This window comes from Neoarius graeffei, chromosome 7 (genome assembly GCF_027579695.1).
Source record: "Neoarius graeffei isolate fNeoGra1 chromosome 7, fNeoGra1.pri, whole genome shotgun sequence".
Lineage (NCBI taxonomy): Eukaryota > Metazoa > Chordata > Actinopteri > Siluriformes > Ariidae > Neoarius > Neoarius graeffei.
Genome location: NC_083575.1, coordinates 72866560 through 72891114, shown reverse-complemented (window position 1 = coordinate 72891114; position 24555 = coordinate 72866560). Strand labels below are relative to the sequence as shown.

The following is a 24555-nucleotide window of genomic DNA, read 5'->3' as shown; positions in this document are numbered from 1 at the left end:
CGGCCCCTGGCTGCGCCTAGAAATTCTGTCCATAAAAATTATGAACAGAACCGGTGACAAAGGGCAGCCCTGCCGGAGTCCAACATGCACTGGGAACAGGTCTGACTTACTGCCGGCAATGCGAACCAGACTCCTGCTCCGTTCGTACAGGGACCGGACAGCCCTTAGCAAAGAGCCCCGAACCCCATACTCCTGAAGCACCCCCCACAGAATACCACGGGGGACACAGTCGAATGCCTTCTCCAGATCCACAAAGCACATGTGGACTGGTTGGGCAAACTCCCATGAACCCTCGAGCACCCTATGAAGGGTATAGAGCTGGTCCAGTGTTCTGCGACCAGGACGAAAACCGCATTGTTCCTCCTGGATCCGAGGTTCGACTATTGGTCGAATTCTCCTCTCCAGTACCCTGGAGTAAACTTTCCCTGGGAGGCTGAGAAGTGTGATTCCCCTATAATTGGAGCACACTCTCCGGTCCCCTTTCTTAAAAAGAGGGACCACCACCCCAGTCTGCCACTCCAGAGGCACTGTCCCCGACTGCCACGCGATGTTGCAGAGGCGTGTCAACCAAGACAGCCCCACAACATCCAGAGACTTGAGATACTCAGGGCGGATCTCATCCACCCCCGGTGCCTTGCCACCGAGGAGCTTGCAAACCACCTCAGTGACTTCGGCTTGGGTAATGGACGAGTCCACCTCTGAGTCATCAGCCTCAGTCTCCTCAGTGGAAGACATGACGGTGGGATTGAGGAGATCCTCAAAGTATTCCTTCCATCGCCCGACAATGTCCCCAGTCGAGGTCAACAGCTCCCCACCCGCACTGTAAACAGTGTTGGCAGAGTACTGCTTCCCCCTCCTGAGGCGCCGGACGGTTTGCCAGAATTTCTTCGAGGCCGACCAATAGTCCTTCTCCATGGCCTCCCCGAACTCCTCCCAGTTCCGAGTTTTTGCCTCCGCAACTGCCCGAGCTGCAGCACGCCTGGCCTGCCGATACCCGTCGGCTGCCTCAGGAGTCCCGGAGGTCAACATGGCCCGATAGGACTCCTTCTTCAGCTTGACGGCATCCCTTACTTCCGGTGTCCACCACCGGGTTCGGGGATTGCCGCCACGACAGGCACCGGAGACCTTGCGGCCACAGCTCCGAACAGCTGCGTCCACAATGGAGGTAGAGAACATGGTCCACTCAGACTCAATGTCCCCCGCCTCCCTCGGAAGCTGGGAAAAGCTCTCCCGGAGGTGGGAGTTAAAGACCTCCCCAACAGAGTGCTCGGCCAGACGTTCCCAGCAGACCCTCACCATACGTTTAGGCCTGCCAGGTCTGTCCAACTTCCTCCTCCGCCAGCGGATCCAACTCACCACCAGGTGGTGATCAGTTGACAGCTCAGCCCCTCTCTTCACCCGAGTGTCCAAGACATAGGGCCAGAGATCAGATGAAACGACTACAAAGTCGATCATCGACCTCCGACCTAAGGTGTCCTGGTGCCATGTGCACTTATGGACACCCCTATGCTCGAACATGGTGTTCGTTATGGACAAACCGTGACTAGCACAGAAGTCCAATAACAAAACACCACTCGGGTTCAGATCGGGGAGGCCGTTCCTCCCAACCACGCCCCTCCAGGTGACACTGTCGTCGCCCACGTGAGCATTGAAGTCCCCCAGTAGCACAATGGAGTCCCCAGTCTGAGCACCCCTCAGTACCTCTCCCAGGGACTCCAAGAAGGCCGGATACTCTATACTGCTATTTGGCCCGTAGGCACAAACAACAGCAAGAGCCCTCTCCCCAATCCGAAGGCGCAGAGAGGCGACCCTCTTGTTCACTGGGGTAAACTCCAACACATGGCGGCTGAGCTGGGGAGCTATAAGCAAGCCCACACCAGCCCGCCGCCGCTCACCACGGGCGACTCCAGAGAAGTGGAAAGTCCAGCCCCTCTCGAGGAGCTGGGTTCCAGAGCCCAAGCTGTGTGTGGAGGTGAGCCCGACTATCTCTAGCCGGTACCTCTCAACCTCCCGCACAAGCTCAGGCTCCTTCCCCCCCAGCGAAGTGACATTCCATGTCCCAACAGCCAGCCGCTGTGTCCGGGGATCAGGTCGTCGAGGCCCCTGCCTTCGACTGCCACCCAATCCACATTGCACCAAACCCCAACTGCTACCTCTGTGGGTGGTGAACCCACAGGAGGTCGGGCCCACGTCACCTCTTCGGGCTGAGCCCGGCCGGGCCCCATGGGCAAAGGCCCGGCCACCAAGCGCTCGCATACGAGCCCCAACCCCGGGCCTGGCTCCAGGGTGGGGCCCCGGCTGCGTCCTACCGGGCGACGTCACGGTCCTGGATTTTTTCTCCATAGGGGGTTTTTGGTGAACTGCTCTTGGTCTGGCCTGTCACCTAGGACCTGTCTGCCTTGGGAAACCCTACCAGGGGCATAATGCCCCCGACAACATAGCTCCTAGGATCATTCAAGCACACAAACCCCTCCACCACAATAAGGTGGCAGTTCTAGGAGGGGTTTATTTTTTCGTTTTTGTTTTTTAACATGCTCTATTTCTATATGTCCAGGTTTGAACCAAGTCATTTTGGCAAGATTTCATTTAATACAAAACAGAAATTGTCAGACACAAGCACGCCAAGCACATGGGAATGTATTTTGCCAATTTTGACAGCGCATGTTTTTTTAATGCCGCACCGTAGACAGCGAACGTTTAAACATGATCAAACATAGGAAATGAACGACACAAAGCATGGCTCAAAAACAAAAAAGTTAAATAAACCCTGCTGATAGCTGATAGTGTTGCAACACATCAGTGTTATAACCCAATCTCTACCCAACCACCCGTCATTTTAATTCTCCTCGGATCAGCACCAACCTCACATTTGACCTTGAGAGAGTTCAGTTGACGGAAATCCGTCACACGACGGAAAACTTTAATCCATGCGTATGAACAGGTGAATGTGCTTCTCTTTGTCAGAGAGTGCGAAGTATTCTGTCAGAGATGGTTGGGAGACGGATGTAAGTGCAGAAGGTGTGTTTATTAATACGAGTGAAGACAGGTAAACAACCCAGAATGGCAGGCAAAATCGTAAAACAGTGAAACAGGCAATAAGTCGAGTGAGGCACAAATACGCTATCGTAGACTCGGCAGAATCAAAGACAAGAAACAGGAAATCAGGGATCAGAAAACCAAACAAGGAAATAAGGTTCGGTAATGTGTCAGCAATGCAACTCAATACTTTGCAAAGTAAATGTGTTTTCACAGTTTTTATATAGGCGCGCTGATTGCACCTTAATCCTGTGCAGGTGTGAGTCGTTTACGGCGCGCGCGAGAGTCCGCTTGGTGCGCACACTGTCCGGAGTGCACCTGAGAGTCTATCTGATGTATGCGCCAAAGCGCACAGGTGTAACATTCTTACATGAAATTAGTACAAAATTAACGTAGATATAAATATCTTCTGCCAAATTATTATGGCACTTTACAAAAAATAAAGAAAAATTTTGAGTTCTCGTCTCCATTTTCCGAGTCCTAATGCAGTTAATACACGAGACTGAGTTATCAGTGCTCAAGTCTGAGTCAAGTCACGAGTCCTTAAAATTAGGGCATGAGTCGGACTTGTGTACTTCGGCGGCACGGTGGTGTAGTGATTAGCACGGTCGCCTCACAGCAAGAAGGTTCTGGGTTCGAACCCAGTGGCCGGTGAGGGCCTTTCTGTGTGGCGTTTGCATGTTCTCCCTGTGTCTGCGTGGGTTTCCTCCGGATGCTCCGGTTTCCCCCACAGTCCAAAGACATGCAGTCAGGTTAACGTGGGGCGGCCTTGGGCTGAAGTGCCTTTGAGCAAGGTACCTGACCCCTGACTGCTCCCCGGGCGCTCTAGTGTGGCTGCCCACTGCTCTGGGTGTGTGTGCGTGTGTTCACTGCTTCAGATGGGTTAAGTGCAGAGGATGAATTTCACTGTGCTTGAAGTGTGCATGTGACAAATAAAGGTTCTTCTTCGACAAGCCTGTCTAAAGTATTAATTTCTATGCACCAATTACGTCTGAAATAGACATGACAACAAAACATTGTGAAATGGCTGCAACACAGCCAGGAAGGTGTGTCTCTGGAGATTTGTCTGTACTAAGCTGCAAAATTTTTACAACTTCTTCCAGTTATGGCACACTGTCACTTTTTATTTTTGGTAGGATTGATTTTTATGATGTGTATACTTTATTTTATTTTCAGTGATGTCTATGTGTGAGAGTTGAGTTGCGAAGAGCTTTAATGAAGAAAAAAAACATTTTAAAGCTTAATTAAAAAAAATTATATATATATATATATATATATATATATATATATATATATATATATATATATATATATATATATATATACTGGCTGATATTCAAGGTTTCAGTATTCCTGTCATTATTGGGAACAAAATATAAAATAATTTTTTTTTAATTATTAAGCTTTAAAATGTTTTTTTTCTTCAATAAAGCTCTTCGCAACTCAACTCTCACACATAGACGTCACTGAAAATAAAATAAAGTATACACATCATAAAAATCGTGGGTGGCACGGTGGTGTAGTGGTTAGCGCTGTCGCCTCACAGCAAGAAGGTCCGGGTTTGAGCCCCGTGGCCGGCGAGGGCCTTTCTGTGCGGAGTTTGCATGTTCTCTCCGTGTCCGCGTGGGTTTCCTCCGGGTGCTCCGGTTTCCCCCACAGTCCAAAGACATGCAGGTTAGGTTAACTGGTGACTCTAAATTGACCGTAGGTGTGAATGTGAGTGTGAATGGTTGTCTGGGTCTATGTGTCAGCCCTGTGATGACCTGGCGACTTGTACAGGGTGTACCCCGCCTCTCGCCCATAGTCAGCTGGGATAGGCTCCAGCTTGCCTGCGACCCTGTAGAACAGGATAAAGCGGCTAGAGATAGAGAGAGATAATGAGACATCATAAAAATCAATCCTACCAAAAGTAAAAACAAACAAAAACTGTCGTGTCTCTTTGTACGTAAATATTTCCAATTCTAAAAATACATTTCTTTTCCAATTCCAATCTTTGCTATTTGCTGAAGGATCAGATATCTGATCCGTTTTCTCCAATATCCGATTCACCATTTTTGCTGGTATTGTCCTGATACTGACACTGGGTATTGGATCAGGGCCATCTCTACATTTGTGCTACTTCAGACACAGCCTACATTCTTCTTCAGGGCCGGATGGAATAAATGGACTATCAGGGCTAAAAATAGATTAATTATTTTTGATGCACTGCATGATTACAGATTTGAAGCACTTAGTGTCGCTAATCTGTCTCTCAGTTAGTGTGGTCACAATTATGAGTCAGAAAAACAGGAAAAAGGATAATTTCCTTAAAAATATGCCACAGACACTGATTTCAGACGTTCAGATGTTTTCCATTAATATGCGTTTTCTTCTTGGGGAAAAAAAACAAACATTTGGTACATTTTGTATAATATTTACAAGAATTATCCATATTTATCCATATTACTAATTCTTTATACAATGGCAGACTTGGAATGCCTCAACATTGAACTAGAGATGCTAAAAACCTTGAACAAGTTTTGCTACATCTTTACACCTTCATCATCATTGTGTATCATATAAAAGCATGTTGCTTCTTTATCAAAGCAGTGTCCTCTGGAACAAGAGTGTGGGCGTCATAAACGAGAGCAGAAAAGTCTTTGAGACCCTTCACTCACCACAAAAAACATCTGTCTCTGGTCTTTGTGGGGGAGCAGGAAGAGGCGCAGCACTGTGGTGTAGGGGATCTTGTAGTCAAACGTCTTACCGTGCAGATGCAGGAAGGTGGGGTAGATACGAATATCATACCTGCCCAGAGACAGAAACAGGGCCTTTAAACTCACCAAAACAATTAGTACTTTATCTTCATCTTAACACTTTATTTAAATTTATGAAGTCATTAAGGTGGAATATCTGACATAAAAATTGGTGTTTGTAAGCGTGTATGTACAGTGTCTTGCAAAAGTATTCATCCCCCTTGGTGTTTGTCCTGTTTTGCATTACAAGCTGGAATTCAAATGGATTTTTGGGGGGTTAGCACCATTTGATTTACACATGTCGAGCACTTTAAAGGTGCAAATTGTTGTTTTATTGTGACACAAACAATCCAGTTGAAAATCTGTGGCATAACTTGAAAACTGCTATACACCAACACAACCCATCTAACTTGAAGGAGTTGGAGCAGTTTTGCCTTGAGGAATGGGCAAAGATCCCAGTGGCTAGATGTGCTAAGCTAATCCTTGACTTGCAAGTGATGTCAAAGCAAAATAGAAACCCGGATGTCGGCCATGTTGGTGGATATACAAATGCAGGGTCAAGCGACATTCCATACAAAACATAGTCACGTGCGCAACTCTCTTTGTTTTTCCACTGCTTTAAGCGTTCTTTTAGCTCTGCCATATCTTTGTCGTCACAACAGTACTCGTGACCGTGGCACATTCCAATTTTTTAGAATTCCATCCGTGATTCGGAAAGAGGTCAAAGAAATTCCGAGGCTTAGTACGGAGAGGAGACGAGCATGGCTGAACAACATCAGCAGGGCTGATCTAACAGAGGCTAAAATCAAAACAGCTCGTGTTTGCAGTAATCATTTTATCTCCGGTGAGACTCAAAAGCTTTCTCAGTGATATCATGGAAGAATTTTATTTCATGTTGCTAGAATTTTGCTATAAAATGAGCGTTCTCTTATCGTCGTTCACTCGGTCATTGTTATAATTTTAACATGTATATTACCATTTCGCTTCTAGGAGCGCCAGCAAAATTATACGATAGAACCAATCCAGACTGGGCACCCACTCAGAAAATGGGCTATGTTTCATCCAAGGTCAGACTTGATTCTTCGACAGCCAAACCAGATAGAATGCGATATATGGGTACTCGATGGTCGGTAGAAGTGTCTTATCTTCAGAAAAGTCTGACTTTTTTAAATAACATGGGTCAAAACCACACATACCTATCTTCTCTTTGTATCGAATCTTCACTCGACCGTTCAAATCGGGGTAATACTGAGAAAATTCAGCACTGTTTACAGACACGCTTTCAGCGGCTGCCATCCTAGTTGCTTTGTATATCCACCATCATGGCGGACGCTCATGACGTAGTGCATTTTGATCACGTGGTTACAAGTCATCTATAGAGACATTCCCCAAGAGACTTGCAGCTGTAACTGCAGCAAAAGGTGGCTCTACAAAGTATTGACTTTAGGGGGTGAATACCTATGCACACTCCAGATTTCTGGTTTTTTTCCAACTTGATTATTGTTTGTGTCACAATAAAAAAGAATAAAAAAAACAATATTTAAAGGTAATAGGCAAGGGTCGGAGGTGGAACGTAGAATATCAACTTTATTTTCAAGAAGAATGACCCAAAAAGCAAATTCAATCTTCCTGGTGTCTAATTTGCACCCTAAAATTGAAGAAAACAGTTAAAATATACTGGTTTGCGCAAGTTCCGAAGGTTTGTTTACATCTCACTTACGCGCACTTTTACCGCCAGGGGACTGTCGCCATGGCGTCATTCAAGGCAAACAGACTGGGAGCAGTTCTGTGTTTACTTGTGAACCGAGCACATGTGTACGGACTTTGGTCATGAGAGGTTGTGTAAAATGTCTGAAAGCGATAGCAATTTTGAAGTAGGAACTCCCCAAATTGAATATCGAGAGGTGAAACCATATATGTATGAACCTATAGCCGTTGCGAAGCCATAGTGGATATAGATAATGATTACTTGACAGTGCGCCGGTAGGCCACATTAGCCTGCCATCCGCAGTATTTCCCGGTGTTAATGTATCAGGCCTGACATCTCATCTCGTCTACCAGTGATTTTTTTTTCAACTACCGAGCATTTAAATGAAGAAGGTAAAAGGTAAAAATATTTACCTCCAATCTTCTCCTTTTTGCTTGAGCATTGTTGGTCCGTTTCTTCTTTGACTGCTTGATTTTTTGCTCGAATTTTGTTGGAACAGCGTCAGGTTTGAGCCTTCTCTGTCCGATACTGACACCTAAACTCTCCAACAGATGGAGATTCTTCAAAAATGAATCATCGTCGAAGTGATCGGAGCACAGAGTGGCGTATTTACCCGGCTGCCAACCCTCTCGCTTCACACGCACAATCCATTCTCTCTGCCTCTTCCGGAAAAAGCCAACCCTCTCGCTTCATGCGCACAATCCACTCTCTCCGCCTCTTCTCCTCTTTCGGAAAAAGACAACCCTCTCGCTTCACACGTACAATCCACTCTCTCCGCCCCTTCTCCTCTCTCAGAAAAAGGTAAAAACTTCTTCCTGAACCGGTCCCGTTGTTACAGTTCACTGCACAACAATAAGGCATGTTTTTTCTTTGGAAATTCCCGAACGCACGTCTGCACTCAAGCCGAACGGCAATGCAAGTAAACAGAAGTGGACTCAACTCAAGCGGTTTGTTTGTCACCGACTGGTCACAAAAATCGCCAAACAGAAATTCGCTGCGATCCGCGCTAACTTATTTTAATTATTACTTATTAACAATATTTCTTGGGACCAGAAAAAAATTACAGAGGATTTTTTTAACATATAAAGTTTCAAATGTGCATAAATTGAAAACCGTTGCCTATGATCTTTAAAGTGGTAGGCATGTTGTGTAAATCAAATGCTGCAAACCCCCAAAAATCCATTTTAATTCCAGCTGGTAATGCAACAAAACAGGACAAACATCAAGGGGGATGAATACTTTTGCAAGACACTGTATGTGTGTACCTTCCCCTGGGAGTGAGACACTGCAGCTCTCTGAAAATACACACGGCGTCTCCTGTAGCCTGAATCACATCTGCCTTGGAAAGAACATTCTGGGCAAACGCCTGAAACAACAACACAGTATTGTACCATTAATTATGTTAACATTATAGTGTGTAACAGTATGTATAGTTGATTGTTAACTGTTAAATTTCTAAGAGAAATGCTCAAATTTATACATTTTTGAAGTAAAAATGAAGTTCAGCTTTTGTTGGGATTTTAATTTTGTCTATTTTTTTTTACATTTAAAATACAGTCCTATGCAAAAGTCTTAGGTACATGTAAAGAAATGCTGTCGACCAAAAATGGCTTAAAGAATAATGAAATGAAATGTTTCAACGTTAAAAAATACAATAAACAGTAAGCCATCATAAATGAACCAAAGTGAATATTTGGTGTGAGACAACCCTTTGCTTTAAAAAAAAAAAATAGCAGTCTCAGGTACAGTGAGTGCAGTTTTATGCGGAAATGAGCTGTAGGTTTTACTGAGCATCTTACAGAACCAGCCACAGTTCTGTCACACTCACTTCTTCATTTTGCACCAAAACCCAGCAGTCTTCATTATGACTACGTTCAGACTGCACCCTGAAACGACCCATATCCGATTTTTTTGCCCATATGCGACCTGTATCCGATTTGTTATTGACAATCTGAACGACACAGATCTGATTTTTTCACATGCGACCCAGGCCGCTTGGATATGTGGTCCTAAATCCGATGCATATCCGTTATTTTCACATGCGACTGCAGTCTGACCGGACAGGTCGCATTCATGCGACCTACACGTCATCAACAAGAGACAAACGTCACTATTCTGCGTTGGCTAATCCCGCCTCTTTGGTGGAAAACAACAACATTTGTACAGTTTTCAGAATTTAAATAGACTTTTATAGAATTGATCAAGCTAATGGTGGATTTGGTAGGGACCTGGATGTTGATCTGTTAGCCTGATTAAATAAAACAGTTTCTATAACTTATTTATAACTTAAACCATCCTGTATTACAAGATTATAAGATTGTTCTGGAAATTTCCAGTAATTTGACACCTTCGGTCTCATTAGTCTGCTGCCCACATTAATCAGATTATTGTGTGAGTTCCGCCGCCGCCACAAAAACCACATCGCCAGGTCTCGCCTCATCTCCACAGCAAACTGCACTGGTGTTTCTGCACCTTGAGCCAGCGCTGAGAGAAGCTGCAGAATTCAGCTGGCTATAAACAATCTAAATAAATATTTATAAAAATGTAGAAAAAGTTTATTAATATGACGAAATAAATATGTGCAAATTATTAAGCCTGAATTAAGAGTTTGGTAATACAGTGGCCGTATCCCAAATGACTGCCTACTGAAGCTCAAGTGCACTATATAGAGTTTAAAAATCCATTACTTCCTAGTAACATGTAGTGCACTTATATAGAAATTAGAGAGACATTTAGGAGTCAACCCTCGTTACCAGGCTGCACGTTTTCATTTCAGTTCAGAAACAAAAACACACACGAGACCTCACACTTTAACACTAACCAGATAATTAAACAAACAAACAAAAAAAAGAAATCATTAAACTTGAAGCGTGCGCTTTTTTTTTGTTTACGTATTACGTAGATGTGCTTATTACGTGTCAATTTGCACATGCGGGACACTTTTGGGTCGTTTTCCGTTCATATTGGAGATCGCATACAAGTCTCATATAATTGGTAATGTGAACGGCCTAACAAAAAAATCAGATTTCACAACAAATCGGATATGGGTCGTTTCAGGTTGCAGTCTGAACGTAGTGTATGTTTTCTTTTTTAATCTGAAAAGTGCTCTCTTATGTAATATGCTGCTCAGACACAAACTTTTTTTTCCTGTAACATTTAATTTTGTGCTGAAAAATGAATGCTTGGACTCTAAAATGTTTTTGGACCGACTCAATAATGTAGACGTCATAAAATAGAAACCTATAACAAAGTTTGCATGAAAAAAAATAGGGGGCCTAAGACTTTTGCACAGTACTGTATATATTTATACTGTTTTTCTATGTAAATTTCAATTGCAGAATATATTACCCACAGTGTAGTTAGTGATCTACAGGATTCAAGTCCAATTAAATAAAACATATATGAATTCTTTTTTAAAAAAATCTATCTTTAAAAGGTTTAAGTTGTTATCCACTGCAGTGTGTCTTCTGCTGCGTTGAGTCAAGTCACTAAACCTCGAGTCCGAGTCCAGTCTCGAGTCCCCAGTGTTCAAGTCCGAGTCAAGTCCAAGTCATTAAAAAAAAATTTAAATTCGAGTCCACTACTGATCCGAGTCAAGTACGAGAACAAGACTCCAACTGTACCGTTTGACGGTGGCTGTTTTAGCGCCATTAACATTAATTTGTTCCTGAACATGGTGTATGAACAGGTGCTTCCCTTTATCAGGGAGTGTGAAGTATTCTGTCAGAGATGGTTGGGAGACGGATGTAAGTGCAGAAGGTGTGTTTATTAATGTGAGTGAAGACAGGTAAACAATCCAGAACGGCAGGCAAAATCGTAAAACAGTGAAACAGGCAATAGGTCGAGCGAGACACAAACAGGCTATTGTAAGCTCGGCAGAATCAAAGACGGGAAACAGGAAATCAGGGATCAGGAAACCAAACAAGGAAATAAGGCTCGGTAATGTGTCAGCAATGCAACTCAATACTTTGCAAGGTAAGTGTGCTTTCACAGTTTTTATATGGGTGTGCTGATTGTGCTTTAATTCTGTGCAGGTCAGGGCCGCATTAACCCTTGCCGAGGCCCTGGGCAGACACACCCCTGAGGCCCCACCCCCGCCTGTTGTCAACTGCGCTCAGCAAATTCACCCCCTCAGACATCCCTGTCTAACTAGACACAGAAACTTAAATAATGACAGTGGCACAATTAGAAATACTATTGAACGATAAAACTTTATATCCATCAACACCTATTTAATCGAGAAAAAGCAATGGTGAAAAAGGCAATTGCATGGTGAAAAAATCCATCAGACATCACGGTTAACAAGTCTGGTTAATTAAAGTTTAGCCTCAAGAAGCCTTTGAATGAGTGAGTCAATGAACAACATGTCAAGAACATAACCTAGGCCTACAACAGTTTCTTTAGTGTTCAGAACAAGAACATTCATTTGGTATATAACCGTTCATTTTCATTTTGGAATCCAGGCGACTTTTAACTTGTGAAAACAAAGAGCGATAACAAAGAAAGAAAAATATCTTGCTTCTCAGAAATAAATCTCAAAATGTTAGGCTATGTGAAACATTTCATCCTTTCACACACGTAATGTCCCAAACAGCAGTGGCACACAGCTTTGCGCATTCAGTTTGACAGCCATGGGTCAACTTACAAGGGCACTTTCCTACTTTTCTGGAAAGCGAAGTCATTAATTAAATCATTGAACTCAAGCTGGCGTAGCGTGTGAAGACATGGTGGACAGTGATCATATTGACAATGACAGGTGATTTATGCGGCGGGACAAGGTGGGCTTCCTTACGGGTGGCAAAATGCATCAAAAATGTTATCAATATGATCAAAACTTCTGAAAATATCGTTTCATATTTTCCGATCTCGCTACCTCCGAGGCGGGGCGGCACGGTGGTGTAGTGGTTAGCGCTGTCGCCTCACAGCAAGAAGGTCCGGGTTCGAGCCCCGTGGCCGGCGAGGGCCTTTCTGTGCGGAGTTTGCATGTTCTCCCTGTGTCCGCGTGGGTTTCCTCCGGGTGCTCCGGTTTCCCCCACAGTCCAAAGACATGCAGGTTAGGTTAACTGGTGACTCTAAATTGACCGTAGGTGTGAATGTGAGTGTGAATGGTTGTCTGTGTCAGCCCTGTGATGACCTGGCGATTTGTCCAGGGTGTACCCCGCCTTTCGCCCGTAGTCAGCTGGGATAGGCTCCAGCTTGCCTGCGACCCTGTAGAACAGGATAAAGCGGCTAGAGACAATGAGATGAGAATGAGATTTTCCGATCTCGCTACCTCCAAGGCCCCCTAGTGGCTGAGGCCCTGGGCAGCTGCCCATGAAGCCCATTAGGATAACGCGTCCTTGGTGCAGGTGCAAGTTGTTTATGGCACGCGCGAGAGTCTGCTTGGCACGCGCGCTGTCCAGAGCACGCCCGAGAGTCTATCTGATGCACGCGCCAAGGCGTGCAGGTGTGACACTCTTATGTGAAATTAGTACAAAAATGAATGTAGATATAAATATCTTATGCCAAATTATTATGGTATGTTACAAAAAATAAAGAAAAAAATCTGAGTCCTCATCTCCAATTTATGAGTCTGAATGCAGTTAATGCACAAGTCTGAGTCCAAGTCTGAGTTATCAGTGCTCAAGTCCAAGTCGAGTCACGAGTCAGACTCGAGTACTACAAGCCTGGTCATGTACGTGCAAATGGTATCATATTCCATATTCAGACCTCTGGATCTTTAAGCATTATGGCTCACATATAACCTTGTGCTCAGAAATTTCATGCAGGAACATTTACAATCACAGCTGATTAGACAGAAGATGAGACAGAAAGAGTCCATTAATGAAAGCACAGAACATTTCACATTTTTCATGCAAACAATTAAAAAATGCACTATTTTGAATTTTTTTGAAAGAGTTCACTGACTGAGACGACAAAGTGCAAATTCAAGTATAGTTTTCAAAACTATTGTAAATTACATATTTTATCTTAAACCTAATGTTTGATTTGATTTGATTTATTTGGTAATAATACAGTACATAAAAATGATAAACGTAACAAAATAATCCAAAATAAACATGAGTATAAAAAACTACATAAAATACTAAATACTGTAGATATTGCCAGGGATAACACAAAAAAAGTTAACTTATTTCCATTGTGGTCCCCATAGTACAAGATGTGACATGAAAGAGAGATATAAACCTAATACTGATAAAAATATACGAAAATGCATCTCATCTCATCTCATTATCTCTAGCCGCTTTATCCTGTTCTACAGGGTCGCAGGCAAGCTGGAGCCTATCCCAGCTGACTACGGGCGAAAGGCGGGGTACACCCTGGACAAGTCACCAGATCATTGCGGGGCTGACACACAGAGACAAACAACCATTCACACTCACATTCACGGTCAATTTAGAGTCACCAGTTAACCTAACCTGCATGTCTTTGGACTGTGGGGGAAACCGGCACACCCGGAGGAAACCCACACAGACAACATGCAAACTCCGCACAGAAAGACCCTCGCCGGCCACGGGGCTCGAACCCGGACCTTCTTGCTGTGAGGCGACAGCGCTAACCACTACACCACCGTGCCGCCCCATAACATTATACATATAAGAATTGACATGTTTAAGTTTACTATGACCTTTTAGCAATAATTTTAAATCATCATTTAATTGTTTCCTACTATAGTAACCCTGATGCTAGCTGTAACAAGGTTTTTCTTGAACACAATATTTAGGATCGTTGTCTCCATTTTGTGGAAAAGTGCGCCATCTACTGGTCATAGTAGGGAAAATATTAAGATCACGTTTTTAATTGGTAAAATACAGTACCTGCTTCAGCAACAGTGTGGTTAAAATAAAACGATGGAGAACAAAATTTGCCCAACACACACATACACACTGTCTCACCTCTACAGGGTCTGCCCCCTCATCTCCTGTAGTGGGCGGGACGTAAAAACGCACCTCCATGAGTGACACTTCTGTGTCATCGTTCTGATGAAACTCTAGAGTGACTTCATTTTTTCCAGTGGTACACTGGGATACACTGGAGAGTGGGATCTCAAACACAGGAGTGTCACTCACTTCAAAAGACAGCAATGGGCCTAAACACAGCACACACACACAGATATATACTGAGATAAGGAATGAGACAAAATGGGGCATGCTGTTATAGAAAAATAACAAACAACAAAGTGGAGTGATGCGGTCTGGGATCAAGCAAAGTTACTGATATCACCCTGAAGTTGATTATTGACTAATATCAGCATGTCCCAAAGCGTTACAGGAAATTAATCAACACCTTCTGACCAATCGGAATCAAGACTTCTATGATGTTGTGTTTGCATTTCTAAAATGAGAATTTGACATAGAAACCTGGTCCCTATCATCAAATAATATCAACTTAAACAATAAGTCACTTTTCTGACCATTGAAGTGAGCAGTGCCCCAGTTCCAGCCTTTCACACACATGTCTTTTTCAATCAGCTCCACACTGTAATTCTCTCTGAAATACTCAGAGACTTTTTCAAAGTCCTGGAAAGACCAAAGAGACAGAAATGTAAAATTACGCTTATAGACTGCTTCTGTTTATAGACTGCTTCTGCTTCTGACGACCTTCAGACTCACAGTATCTTTGAAGCCATCGTATTTGTACACGTGTCCGGTGCTGGTAGAGAGTTTGATGCCGTGACCCAGGCAGACTCTCCTCCACTGGGCATGACTGAGCTCTGGGACAGGGATACTGTCCACTTTGCCTGTCTTACTGCTTTTATACACCACCATCTGCTTACTGAACCTCAGACGCCCATCATTCTACAGAAAGACAAAGAACTGTAAAGGCATACAAGATACGGTGTCACTTAATGTAAGTCAATGCAGGTAGATTTTTGTTTTCAAACAGATAATTGAGAAATACACAAAGAGTTTTTGAAAAAGAAAGAATCCCTGCCTTGTCGTTTTCTCTTTACAGGTACATAATTATAACTTCATAAACATGTTGTTATATTATTATTATTATTTTATACATACTTTCACTGAAAGTCAGTGCTGGCTGATGTTGTACATCCGACTAATACTCTCATAACTTGTGCTTATCCGGGTATAATTATGTGACATAAACATGTACAGTAGAGAAATAAACATAACATAAAAGTAATAACCTATGTAGACTACTGTAGTTGCTTCAAACTACTTTTTAACATTACACTAACAGGGGATAATTAAGGAATGAATTACTTCGGGGAATGAAAAGTTTTGGAAAGCATGGTGGTGTGATATGGCCCACATGTTACTGCCCTGCTCATTTTCCTATAACAGCTAGTACTGAAGAGTTTTTTGAATGATTAAAAGTGTTCATTTATTTTTAAAGATTTTTTTGGAGGGCTTTTTCCACCTTTATTGGATAGGACAGTGCAGAGACAGGAAACAAGCGGGAGAGAGACGGGGAGGGATCGGGAAATGACCTCGGGTCGGAATCGAACCCGGGTCCCCGGATTTATGGTATGGCGCCTTATCCATCTGAGCCACGACGCCCCCAAGTGTTCATTTATTTAATGACACTTCACACTTTTTAATCCATTTACAGTTATGATATTTAATGTTGTGGAATGTATGCAAAAAAATTTAACCCCATTATCATTTGTATTATAACAGCTAAACAGCCGCTCCCTCACCAGCCTCACTTCTTTTCTCTCTTGAAATTAATAAATCAACAAAAAAAGTGCAGTATCCTCCATCTGCCACACACAGTCCCTTCTTAAGATGTTATATAAATTGCTATAAACACCATCCATCCATCCATTATCTATAGCCGCTTATCCTGTTCTACAGGGTCGCAGGCAAGCTGGAGCCTATCCCAGCTGACTATGGGCGAGAGGCGGGGTACACCCTGGACAAGTCGCCAGGTCATCACAGGGCCATTCACACTCACATTCACACCTATGGTCAATTTAGAGCCACCAGTTAACCTAACCTGCAGGTCTTTGGACTGTGGGGGAAACCGGAGCACCTGAAGGAAACCCATGCGGACACGGGGAGAACATGCAAACTCCACACAGAAAGGCCCTCACCGGCCGCTGGGCTCGAACCCAGGACCTTCTTGCTGTGAGGCGACACCACCGTGCCGCCCTGCTATAAGCACCATAACATATTTATACAGCCTAAATTTTTTCCCAATATTCAAAAAAGAAAAAACAGATTTGAACAAGGAAAGGAAAAAACATACAAGTAACATCCAGTAACCGGAGTACCAACGGAGTTTGGACAACACGATGTGAATACATTTTCGATATATTGTTATTTCACGCACCTCCACAAGAACTTGAATACCTTTTCAAGACCTTCTACTCACCCAGGAACCCTTGACCTCCTGATAAATGTCACTGAACTCCAGAACGTCAGTCATGGCAGCAACTTCACTCTCACGTCCCAGCAATGATCACAACCTGCATTGGTAGGAGGAAAGTAAGCAATGTTCATCACATCAGTGTATGATTAAAAACAACAACAACAACAACAACAATTCTGTTTATAAGAGGTCCATGAACAAGTTAAAGATGGTTTATGGTGGTGCTGGGTTGGTAAAAGAGCTTATAATCAGAATCATGTGTGGAAAATGTCTGTGCCAAACTTTGAAACAGACAAGATAGGATATAAATATAGGAAATATTATATCTATGTGGCAGGAGTGATGATATACAGAGCATTGTTTTGCTCTGTGTAGTAACTGAGAATGTGAAAGTGGTTGAATTAATGCACAAGGTGCAAAACTTCAGCTGTGCATAGCTCTCAATGATCTCCCCTGTGCACAACCCATAACACTTCACAGCATCACACAGTGACTCCACACGCTAGCGAGCTGAATACACGCAGCGCAGCGCAGCTAGTGCTAATAACGGTTGAGGCTGCAGCTAGGCTAGCTCCTTTAGCCATTTCACTGGGGCTGACTAACAAACCATGTTAGCTTTTCTTTTTATCACCTAGGGACACACCGAAGCCGAGGAAATAACTCATAATACATTTCTGCTCGTTAATTATTAACAGGCTGAATGATATTAGTTGGATAACGTTATCAGTATTACTGTTTCTTCAGGAACGAGCAAAATCAGCAGAAGACCTGTTCCCTAGGGCTGGGAGTCGATTCCGAAAAAAGAGTCGGTTCATTGTTTTCAGCCAGTCGGATTCATGAATCGAATCCAAAGCTTTGGAGTCGATTCTCCTCAAATAACTGGACTCGCTCAGGACTTAACAGGTTTTTTTTGTCCCTGGTTGAGGATCTGGATAGATCTATACGTTAGATTACATTATTCTCTCATCTCATCTCATTATCTCTAGCCGCTTTATCCTGTTCTACAGGGTCGCAGGCAAGCTGGAGCCTATCCCAGCTGACTATGGGCGAAAGGCGGGGTACACCCTGGACAAGTCGCCAGGTCATCACAGGGCTGACACATAGACACAGACAACCATTCACACTCACATTCACACCTACGGTCAATTTAGAGTCACCAGTTAACCTAACCTGCATGTCTTTGGACTGTGGGGGAAACCGGAGCACCCGGAGGAAACCCACGCGGACACGGGGAAAACATGCAAACTCCACACAGAAAGGCCCTCGCCGGCCACGGGGCTCGAACCCAGGACCTTCTTGCTGTGAGGCGACAGCGCTAACCACTACACCACCGTGCCGCCCGATTACATTATTATATTATTAATATAATTATAATAATATACACTACCGTAGTGGTTAGCGCTGTCGCCTCACAGCAAGAAGGTCCTGGGTTCGAGCCCCGGGGCCGGCGAGGGCCTTTCTGTGTGGAGTTTGCATGTTCTCCCCGTGTCCGCGTGGGTTTCCTCCGGGTGCTCCGGTTTCCCCCACAGTCCAAAGACATGCAGGTTAGGTTAACTGGTGACTCTAAATTGACCGTAGGTGTGAATGTGAGTGTGAATGGTTGTCTGTGTCTATGTGTCAGCCCTGTGATGACCTGGCGACTTGTCCAGGGTGTACCCCGCCTTTCGCCCGTAGTCAGCTGGGATAGGCTCCAGCTTGCCTGCGACCCTGTAGAAGGATAAAGCAGCTAGAGATAATGAGATGAGATGAGATACACTACCGTTCAAAAGTTTGGGGTCACTTTGAAATTTCCTTATTTTTGAAAGAAAAGCACTGTTCTTTTCAATGAAGATCACTTTAAACTAATCAGAAATACACTCTATACATTGTTAATGTGGTAAATGACTATTCTAGCTGCAAATGTCTGGTTTTTGGTGCAATATCTCCATAGGTGTATAGAGGCCCATTTCCAGCAACTATCACTCCAGTGTTCTAATGGTACAATGTGTTTGCTCATTGCCTCAGAAGGCTAATGGATGATTAGAAAACCCTTGTACAATCATGTTAGCACAGCTGAAAACAGTTTAGCTCTTTAGAGAAGCTATAAAACTGACCTTCCTTTGAGCAGATTGAGTTTCTGGAGCATCACATTTGTGGGGTCGATTAAATGCTCAAAATGGCCAGAAAAATATCTTGACTATATTTTCTATTCATTTTACAACTTGTGGTGGTAAATAAAAGTGTGACTTTTCATGGAAAACACAAAATTGTCTGGGTGACCCCAAACTTTTGAACGGTGGTATAGTGGTTAGCACTGTCGCCTCACAGCAAGAAGGTCCTGGGTTCGAGCCCAATGGCTGATAGGGGGCCTTTCTGTGCAGAGTTTGCATGTTCTCCCCGTGTCTGCATGGGTTTCCTCCAGGTTTCTCCCACAGTCCAAAAACATGCAGGTTAGGCTAACTGGTGGCTCTAAATTGACCGTAGGTGTGAATGGTTGTTTGTCTCTAGAAGAAGAAACCTTTATTGTTAGGGTTTTGCTGGGATTCGAACCTGGTTCGTTGGTGTGATAATCCAGCAAACCCCCACTAGGCCACCAGGGGGATGACTCAAATGCAGAGGCGTGAGGCGGAAGTAGAAAAAGAATCAAAAGGTTTATTTAAACTATATACACTATATACAGGGCAAAACAAAAGACAAAAAAAAACCAAAGAGTAAAATCCAAAAGAAAAGCAAAGTGCAAAAATACAAAAGCTAAGAAGATCAAAAAACACAGTACAAAGGAAACTGGAGATAAACATAACAGCACAAAGACTCCGTGACAAGAGGACTGAACTCAGGGGTATAAATAGACAAACTAATTAAGGACACAGGTGAAGATAATTAGGCAATTAACACAAACACAAAACACAGGAACAGTGGCGGCCTCTAGAGGCCAAAATAAACACGACATGAAAAGGAAATAACAGCGGCCTCTAGAGGCCAAAACAGTCCTAGTCCTAACAGGACCCCCCCCTCTAGGAGCGTCTCCTGACGTTCCCAGGGCGATCCGGATGGGCCGAATGGAAGTCCCGACATAGTTCTTTATCAAGGACATCCCGAGCAGGAACCCAGCAGCGCTCCTCAGGACCATAGCCCTCCCAGTCCACCAGATATTGCAACCCGCCGCGGACCCGGCGGGAGTCAAGCAGGCGATTCACAGTGAACACAGTCTGCCCCTGGAAGATGCGGGGGGGTGGGGGGTTCCTAGGGGCAGGGGCATACGTAGACGTCAGTACGGGCCGTAACAGGGAAACATGGAAAGTGGGGTTGATCCTCAGAGTCCGGGGCAACTGGAGCCGGTAGGAGACAGGGTTCACCCTGCGCACCACCTTGAAGGGGCCAATGTAGCGAGGAGCAAGCTTGCGGTTCTCCACCCGCAGTGGAAGGTCCTTAGTGGACAGCCAAACACGCTGCCCAGGGCGGAAAGCGTGTGCAGGTCTTCTATGGCGGTTGGCCTGAGTCTGGTTGGTTCTGGAGGTCTGTATGAGGGTCTTCCTGACCTTGCTCCAGGTCTTGCGACACCGTCTCACATATTGGTTGACCGAGGGCACCCCCGCGTCCTCCTCCTGGTCCGGGAACAGAGGTGGCTGGAACCCGAATTGGCACTGGAATGGCGACAGCTTGGTGGCCGATGACTGCAGGGTGTTGTGGGCGTACTCCGCCCATGGCAGCCAGGTGCTCCACGATGTCGGGTTATCCATAGCCAGGCCTCGCAGGGTGGTTTCCAGGTCCTGGTTGAGCCTCTCCGTCTGACCATTGGACTGTGGGTGAAACCCAGAGGAGAGGCTGGCAGTGGCTCCGATGACCTTGCAGAACCCGTGCCACACTCGGGAGGAGAACTGGGGCCCTCGGTCTGAGACGATGTCCTGTGGAAGACCAAAGACTCGGAAGACATGATTAAACAAAAGTTTCGCAGTTTCAAGAGCAGAGGGGAGTTTGCACAGTGGTATGAAGCGGCAGGCCTTGGAGAATCTGTCAACTAAGACCAAAATGACCGTGTTACCTTGTGACTCAGGGAGACCCGTGATAAAGTCGACTGCCACGTGGGACCAGGGACGCCGGGGAATGGTCAGAGGATGCAGGAGACCCTGGGGACGCTGTCGTGGGTTCTTGGTTCTGGTGCAAACCTCACAGGACAGGACAAATGACCTTACTTCCTTCTCCATGTTAGGCCACCAGAAGCGTCTTTTCAGGAAGTCCAGGGTCCTCCGAGCTCCCGGGTGGGCGGTGAGAGGGGAAGAGTGACCCCACTGGAGAACCTTGGCCCGGGCTTGATGTGGGACGTACAAGAGGCCTGGTGGCCCCGTCCCAGGACCGGGGTCCTGGCGTTGGGCTCGTCGGACAGCCTCCTCAATACCCCAGCGGACAGGGGCCACAATCCGGGACACAGGGATAATAGGCCCGACTTCATTCTCCCTGTTAGTGGCAGAGAACAGTCTGGACAGTGCGTCAGGTTTGGTGTTCTTGGAGCCGGGGCGGTATGAGAGGGTGAAGTCAAACCGACTGAAAAACAGGGCCCACCTAGCCTGTCGAGGGTTCAGTCTCTTGGCTTGCTGGAGGTACTCCAGGTTCTTGTGGTCAGTCCAAACCAGGAATGGATGTTGTGCTCCCTCCAGCCAGTGCCTCCACTCCTCAAGGGCCAGTTTGACCGCTAGCAGTTCTCGATCCCCCACATCGTACCGGGACTCAGCAGGACTCAGGCGGTGGGAGAAGTAAGCGCAGGGGTGCAGCTTTCCTTCCGAACGTTGAGAGAGCACCGCGCCGACACCACTGTCCGAGGCGTCCACCTCCACGATGAATGGTTGGGAGGTGTCCGGGAGAACCAGAATGGGTGCCGTGCAGAAGCGGTCCTTGAGGTCTTTGAACGCCTTTTCTGCCTGAGGAGACCAGCCATAAGATCCACCTGTCCCTTTGGTGAGGTCTGACATGGGTGCTGCCACAGAACTGAAGTTCCTGATGAACTTGCGGTAGAAGTTAGCGAATCCTAAGAACCGCTGAACCTCCTTAACGGACTTGGGAGTAGGCCAATCCCGGACGGCCAGGGTCTTGGCAGGGTCCATTTGGAGTTGGCCTGTCCGTACAATAAATCCCAGAAAGGAGACCTCGGGAACATGAAATTCGCATTTCTGGGCCTTGGCGAACAGATTGTTCTGTAGCAGCCTCTGGAGAACCTGGCGGACATGGTGGCGGTGCTCCTGCACGGTCTTGGAAAAGATAAGGATGTCGTCGAGGTAGACAAAAACGTATAAGTTAATCATGTCCCTTAAGACGTCGTTGATTAGGGCCTGAAAAACAGCTGGTGCGTTGGTGAGTCCGAAGGGCATCACCTGGTATTCGTAGTGCCCAGACGGGGTGTTAAAGGCAGTCTTCCACTCGTCTCCCTGTCGGATACGGATGAGGTGGTATGCGTTCCGTAGGTCCAACTTGGTGAAGACGGTGGCGCCTTGGAGCAGGTCGAAAGCTGTGGACATCAGCGGAAGGGGATATCGGTTGCGCACAGTGATCTTATTCAGGCCCCTGTAATCAATACATGGTCGGAGCCCCCCATCCTTCTTACCGACAAAGAAGAAGCCGGCTCCAGCAGGTGAAGTGGAGGGTCGAATAAACCCAGAGACCAGGGCATCTTTGAGGTATTCCTCCATGGCCTTGCGTTCTGGCTGAGAGAGTGAAAACAGTCTGCCACGAGGAGGGGTAGTCCCAGGGAGCAAGTCAATGGCACAGTCGTAGGCCCGGTGCGGAGGAAGAACGGCGGCCCTGCTCTTGCTGAATACCTCCTTGAGATCCCAGTACTCTGTGGGAACTTGAGATAACTCGGTGAGATCAGGGGGCTCGGCAGGAGACACAGGAGAGCTAGAGAGCAGACAAGAGGCATGGCATGCAGGGCCCCATTCCACAACCTGGCTTGTTACCCAGTCTATGCGAGGGTTGTGGCGAGTAAGCCAAGGAAGGCCTAGAATAACTGGGAACTCAGGTGAAGGAATCAGGTGCAGGGATATTTCTTCCTTGTGACCTTGAGACTGGAGGAAAACTGGAGAAGTAACTTGAGTGACTCTTCCATCACCTAACGCTTGGCCATCGAGGGCAGACACAGACAGAGGGACTTCAAGAGGTGCAGTAGGTATATTGATGCTTTGGGCGAAGTGAATATCCATAAAGTTCCCAGCCGCCCCTGAGTCTATCAAAGCTTGACAAGAGTGGACAGACTCACCCCAGGAGATGGAGACCGGGATGTAGATTCCTTGGCCAGGGAGTCCGGGAGAGAGGGTAGGCCCCGTCACAACCCTCCCTCGGCTGAACGGGGCGGTCCTTTTCCCAAGAGTTCGGGACATGATGCTCGGAAGTGACCAGGCTTGCCACAGTAGATGCAGCACTTGTCCCTCCTTCTGCGCTCCCTCTCAGATGCGGAGAGGCGAGTACGACCCACTTGCATGGGTTCTGGACAGTCACTGAAGGAGGTAGACGGTCTCCAGGTAGAGGTAGGGAGGCTGGGGGGGCTCAAGGCTTGGTGGCGTTCTCTCATCCTGTTGTCCAGACGAATAGCATGTGAGATGAGGATTTCGAGGTCACTTGGGCATCCAATAGAGGCCAGACCGTCCTTGATGGGGTCAGACAGACCATGGTGGAAGGCTGACACCAGGGCAGTCTCGTTCCATCCACTTACTGCTGCGAGTGTTCGGAACGAGATGGCGTAATCTGCGACGCTTCCTCCTTGCCGGATGGACATGAGCTTTCGGGCTGCGTCGGTACTGATGTCTGCCTGATCGAAGACCCGAAGCATCTCTTCAGAAAACAGCTGGAAATCAAAGCACTCAGGTCCCTGTCTTTGCCAGATAGCAGTAGCCCAGGCTCGCGCCTTACCAGCTAATAAGGTGATCACAAAGGCAATCTTGCGGCGATCCGTAGTGTAGGTGGTAGGCTGAAGCTCAAAGGTGAGTTGACACTGGGTAAGGAACTCTCGGCACTCACTGTGCTTGCCGTCATACCTCTGTGGTGCAGGAAGGCTGGGTTCGCGAGGTGAAGAAGGCAGCATTGCAGGAGGCACTGGAGCAGGAGTGGGAGCTGGATCAGGAGCAGGAACTGGATCAGGAGCAGGAGATGCAGGCAGAGATGTCAGCTGTGCCAGGGTTTTCCCAATTTGCTGAAGCAGTTCCTCGTGGTGAGCGAGGGCCTCACGTTGGCTGGTGAGCGTACGTCCATGAGCGTCCATGGTCGCTCCGAAGCGTGTCAAAGCTGCCATAATTCCCTGAAGGTTGGCCGGGTAGACAGTTGAAGCAGCCTCTGCTGAGTCGGTCATGACGGAGTCTTTCTGTTAGGGTTTTGCTGGGATTCGAACCTGGTTCGTTGGTGTGATAATCCAGCAAACCCCCACTAGGCCACCAGGGGGATGACTCAAATGCAGAGGCGTGAGGCGGAAGTAGAAAAAGAATCAAAAGGTTTATTTAAACTATATACACTATATACAGGGCAAAACAAAAGACAAAAAAAAACCAAAGAGTAAAATCCAAAAGAAAAGCAAAGTGCAAAAATACAAAAGCTAAGAAGATCAAAAAACACAGTACAAAGGAAACTGGAGATAAACATAACAGCACAAAGACTCCGTGACAAGAGGACTGAACTCAGGGGTATAAATAGACAAACTAATTAAGGACACAGGTGAAGATAATTAGGCAATTAACACAAACACAAAACACAGGAACAGTGGCGGCCTCTAGAGGCCAAAATAAA

General features: G+C 45.9%; 1 protein-coding gene across 2 annotated transcripts in view; it reads right to left on the bottom strand.

Moving 5' to 3' along the window:
• The window catches only part of ssrp1b (structure specific recognition protein 1b), a 75237-nt gene extending 57633 nt beyond the window's left edge, over positions 1–17604 (bottom strand). Inside the window, exons 1-7 of one of the 2 annotated variants that reach the window (XM_060924844.1) lie at positions 17546–17604; positions 16816–16909; positions 15093–15278; positions 14894–14999; positions 14376–14569; positions 8745–8845; positions 5694–5823 (exon numbers count right to left, since the gene is read on the bottom strand). In XM_060924844.1, coding sequence (XP_060780827.1) covers positions 5694–5823; positions 8745–8845; positions 14376–14569; positions 14894–14999; positions 15093–15278; positions 16816–16869 — 771 coding nt within the window. In that variant the 5' untranslated portion in view covers positions 16870–16909; positions 17546–17604. Of the gene's footprint in view, positions 1–5693; positions 5824–8744; positions 8846–14375; positions 14570–14893; positions 15000–15092; positions 15297–16815; positions 16910–17545 lie in introns of those variants that run through there. The other variant, XM_060924845.1, reaches the window with a different exon arrangement.
• Positions 17605–24555: the final 6951 nt, after the last annotated feature.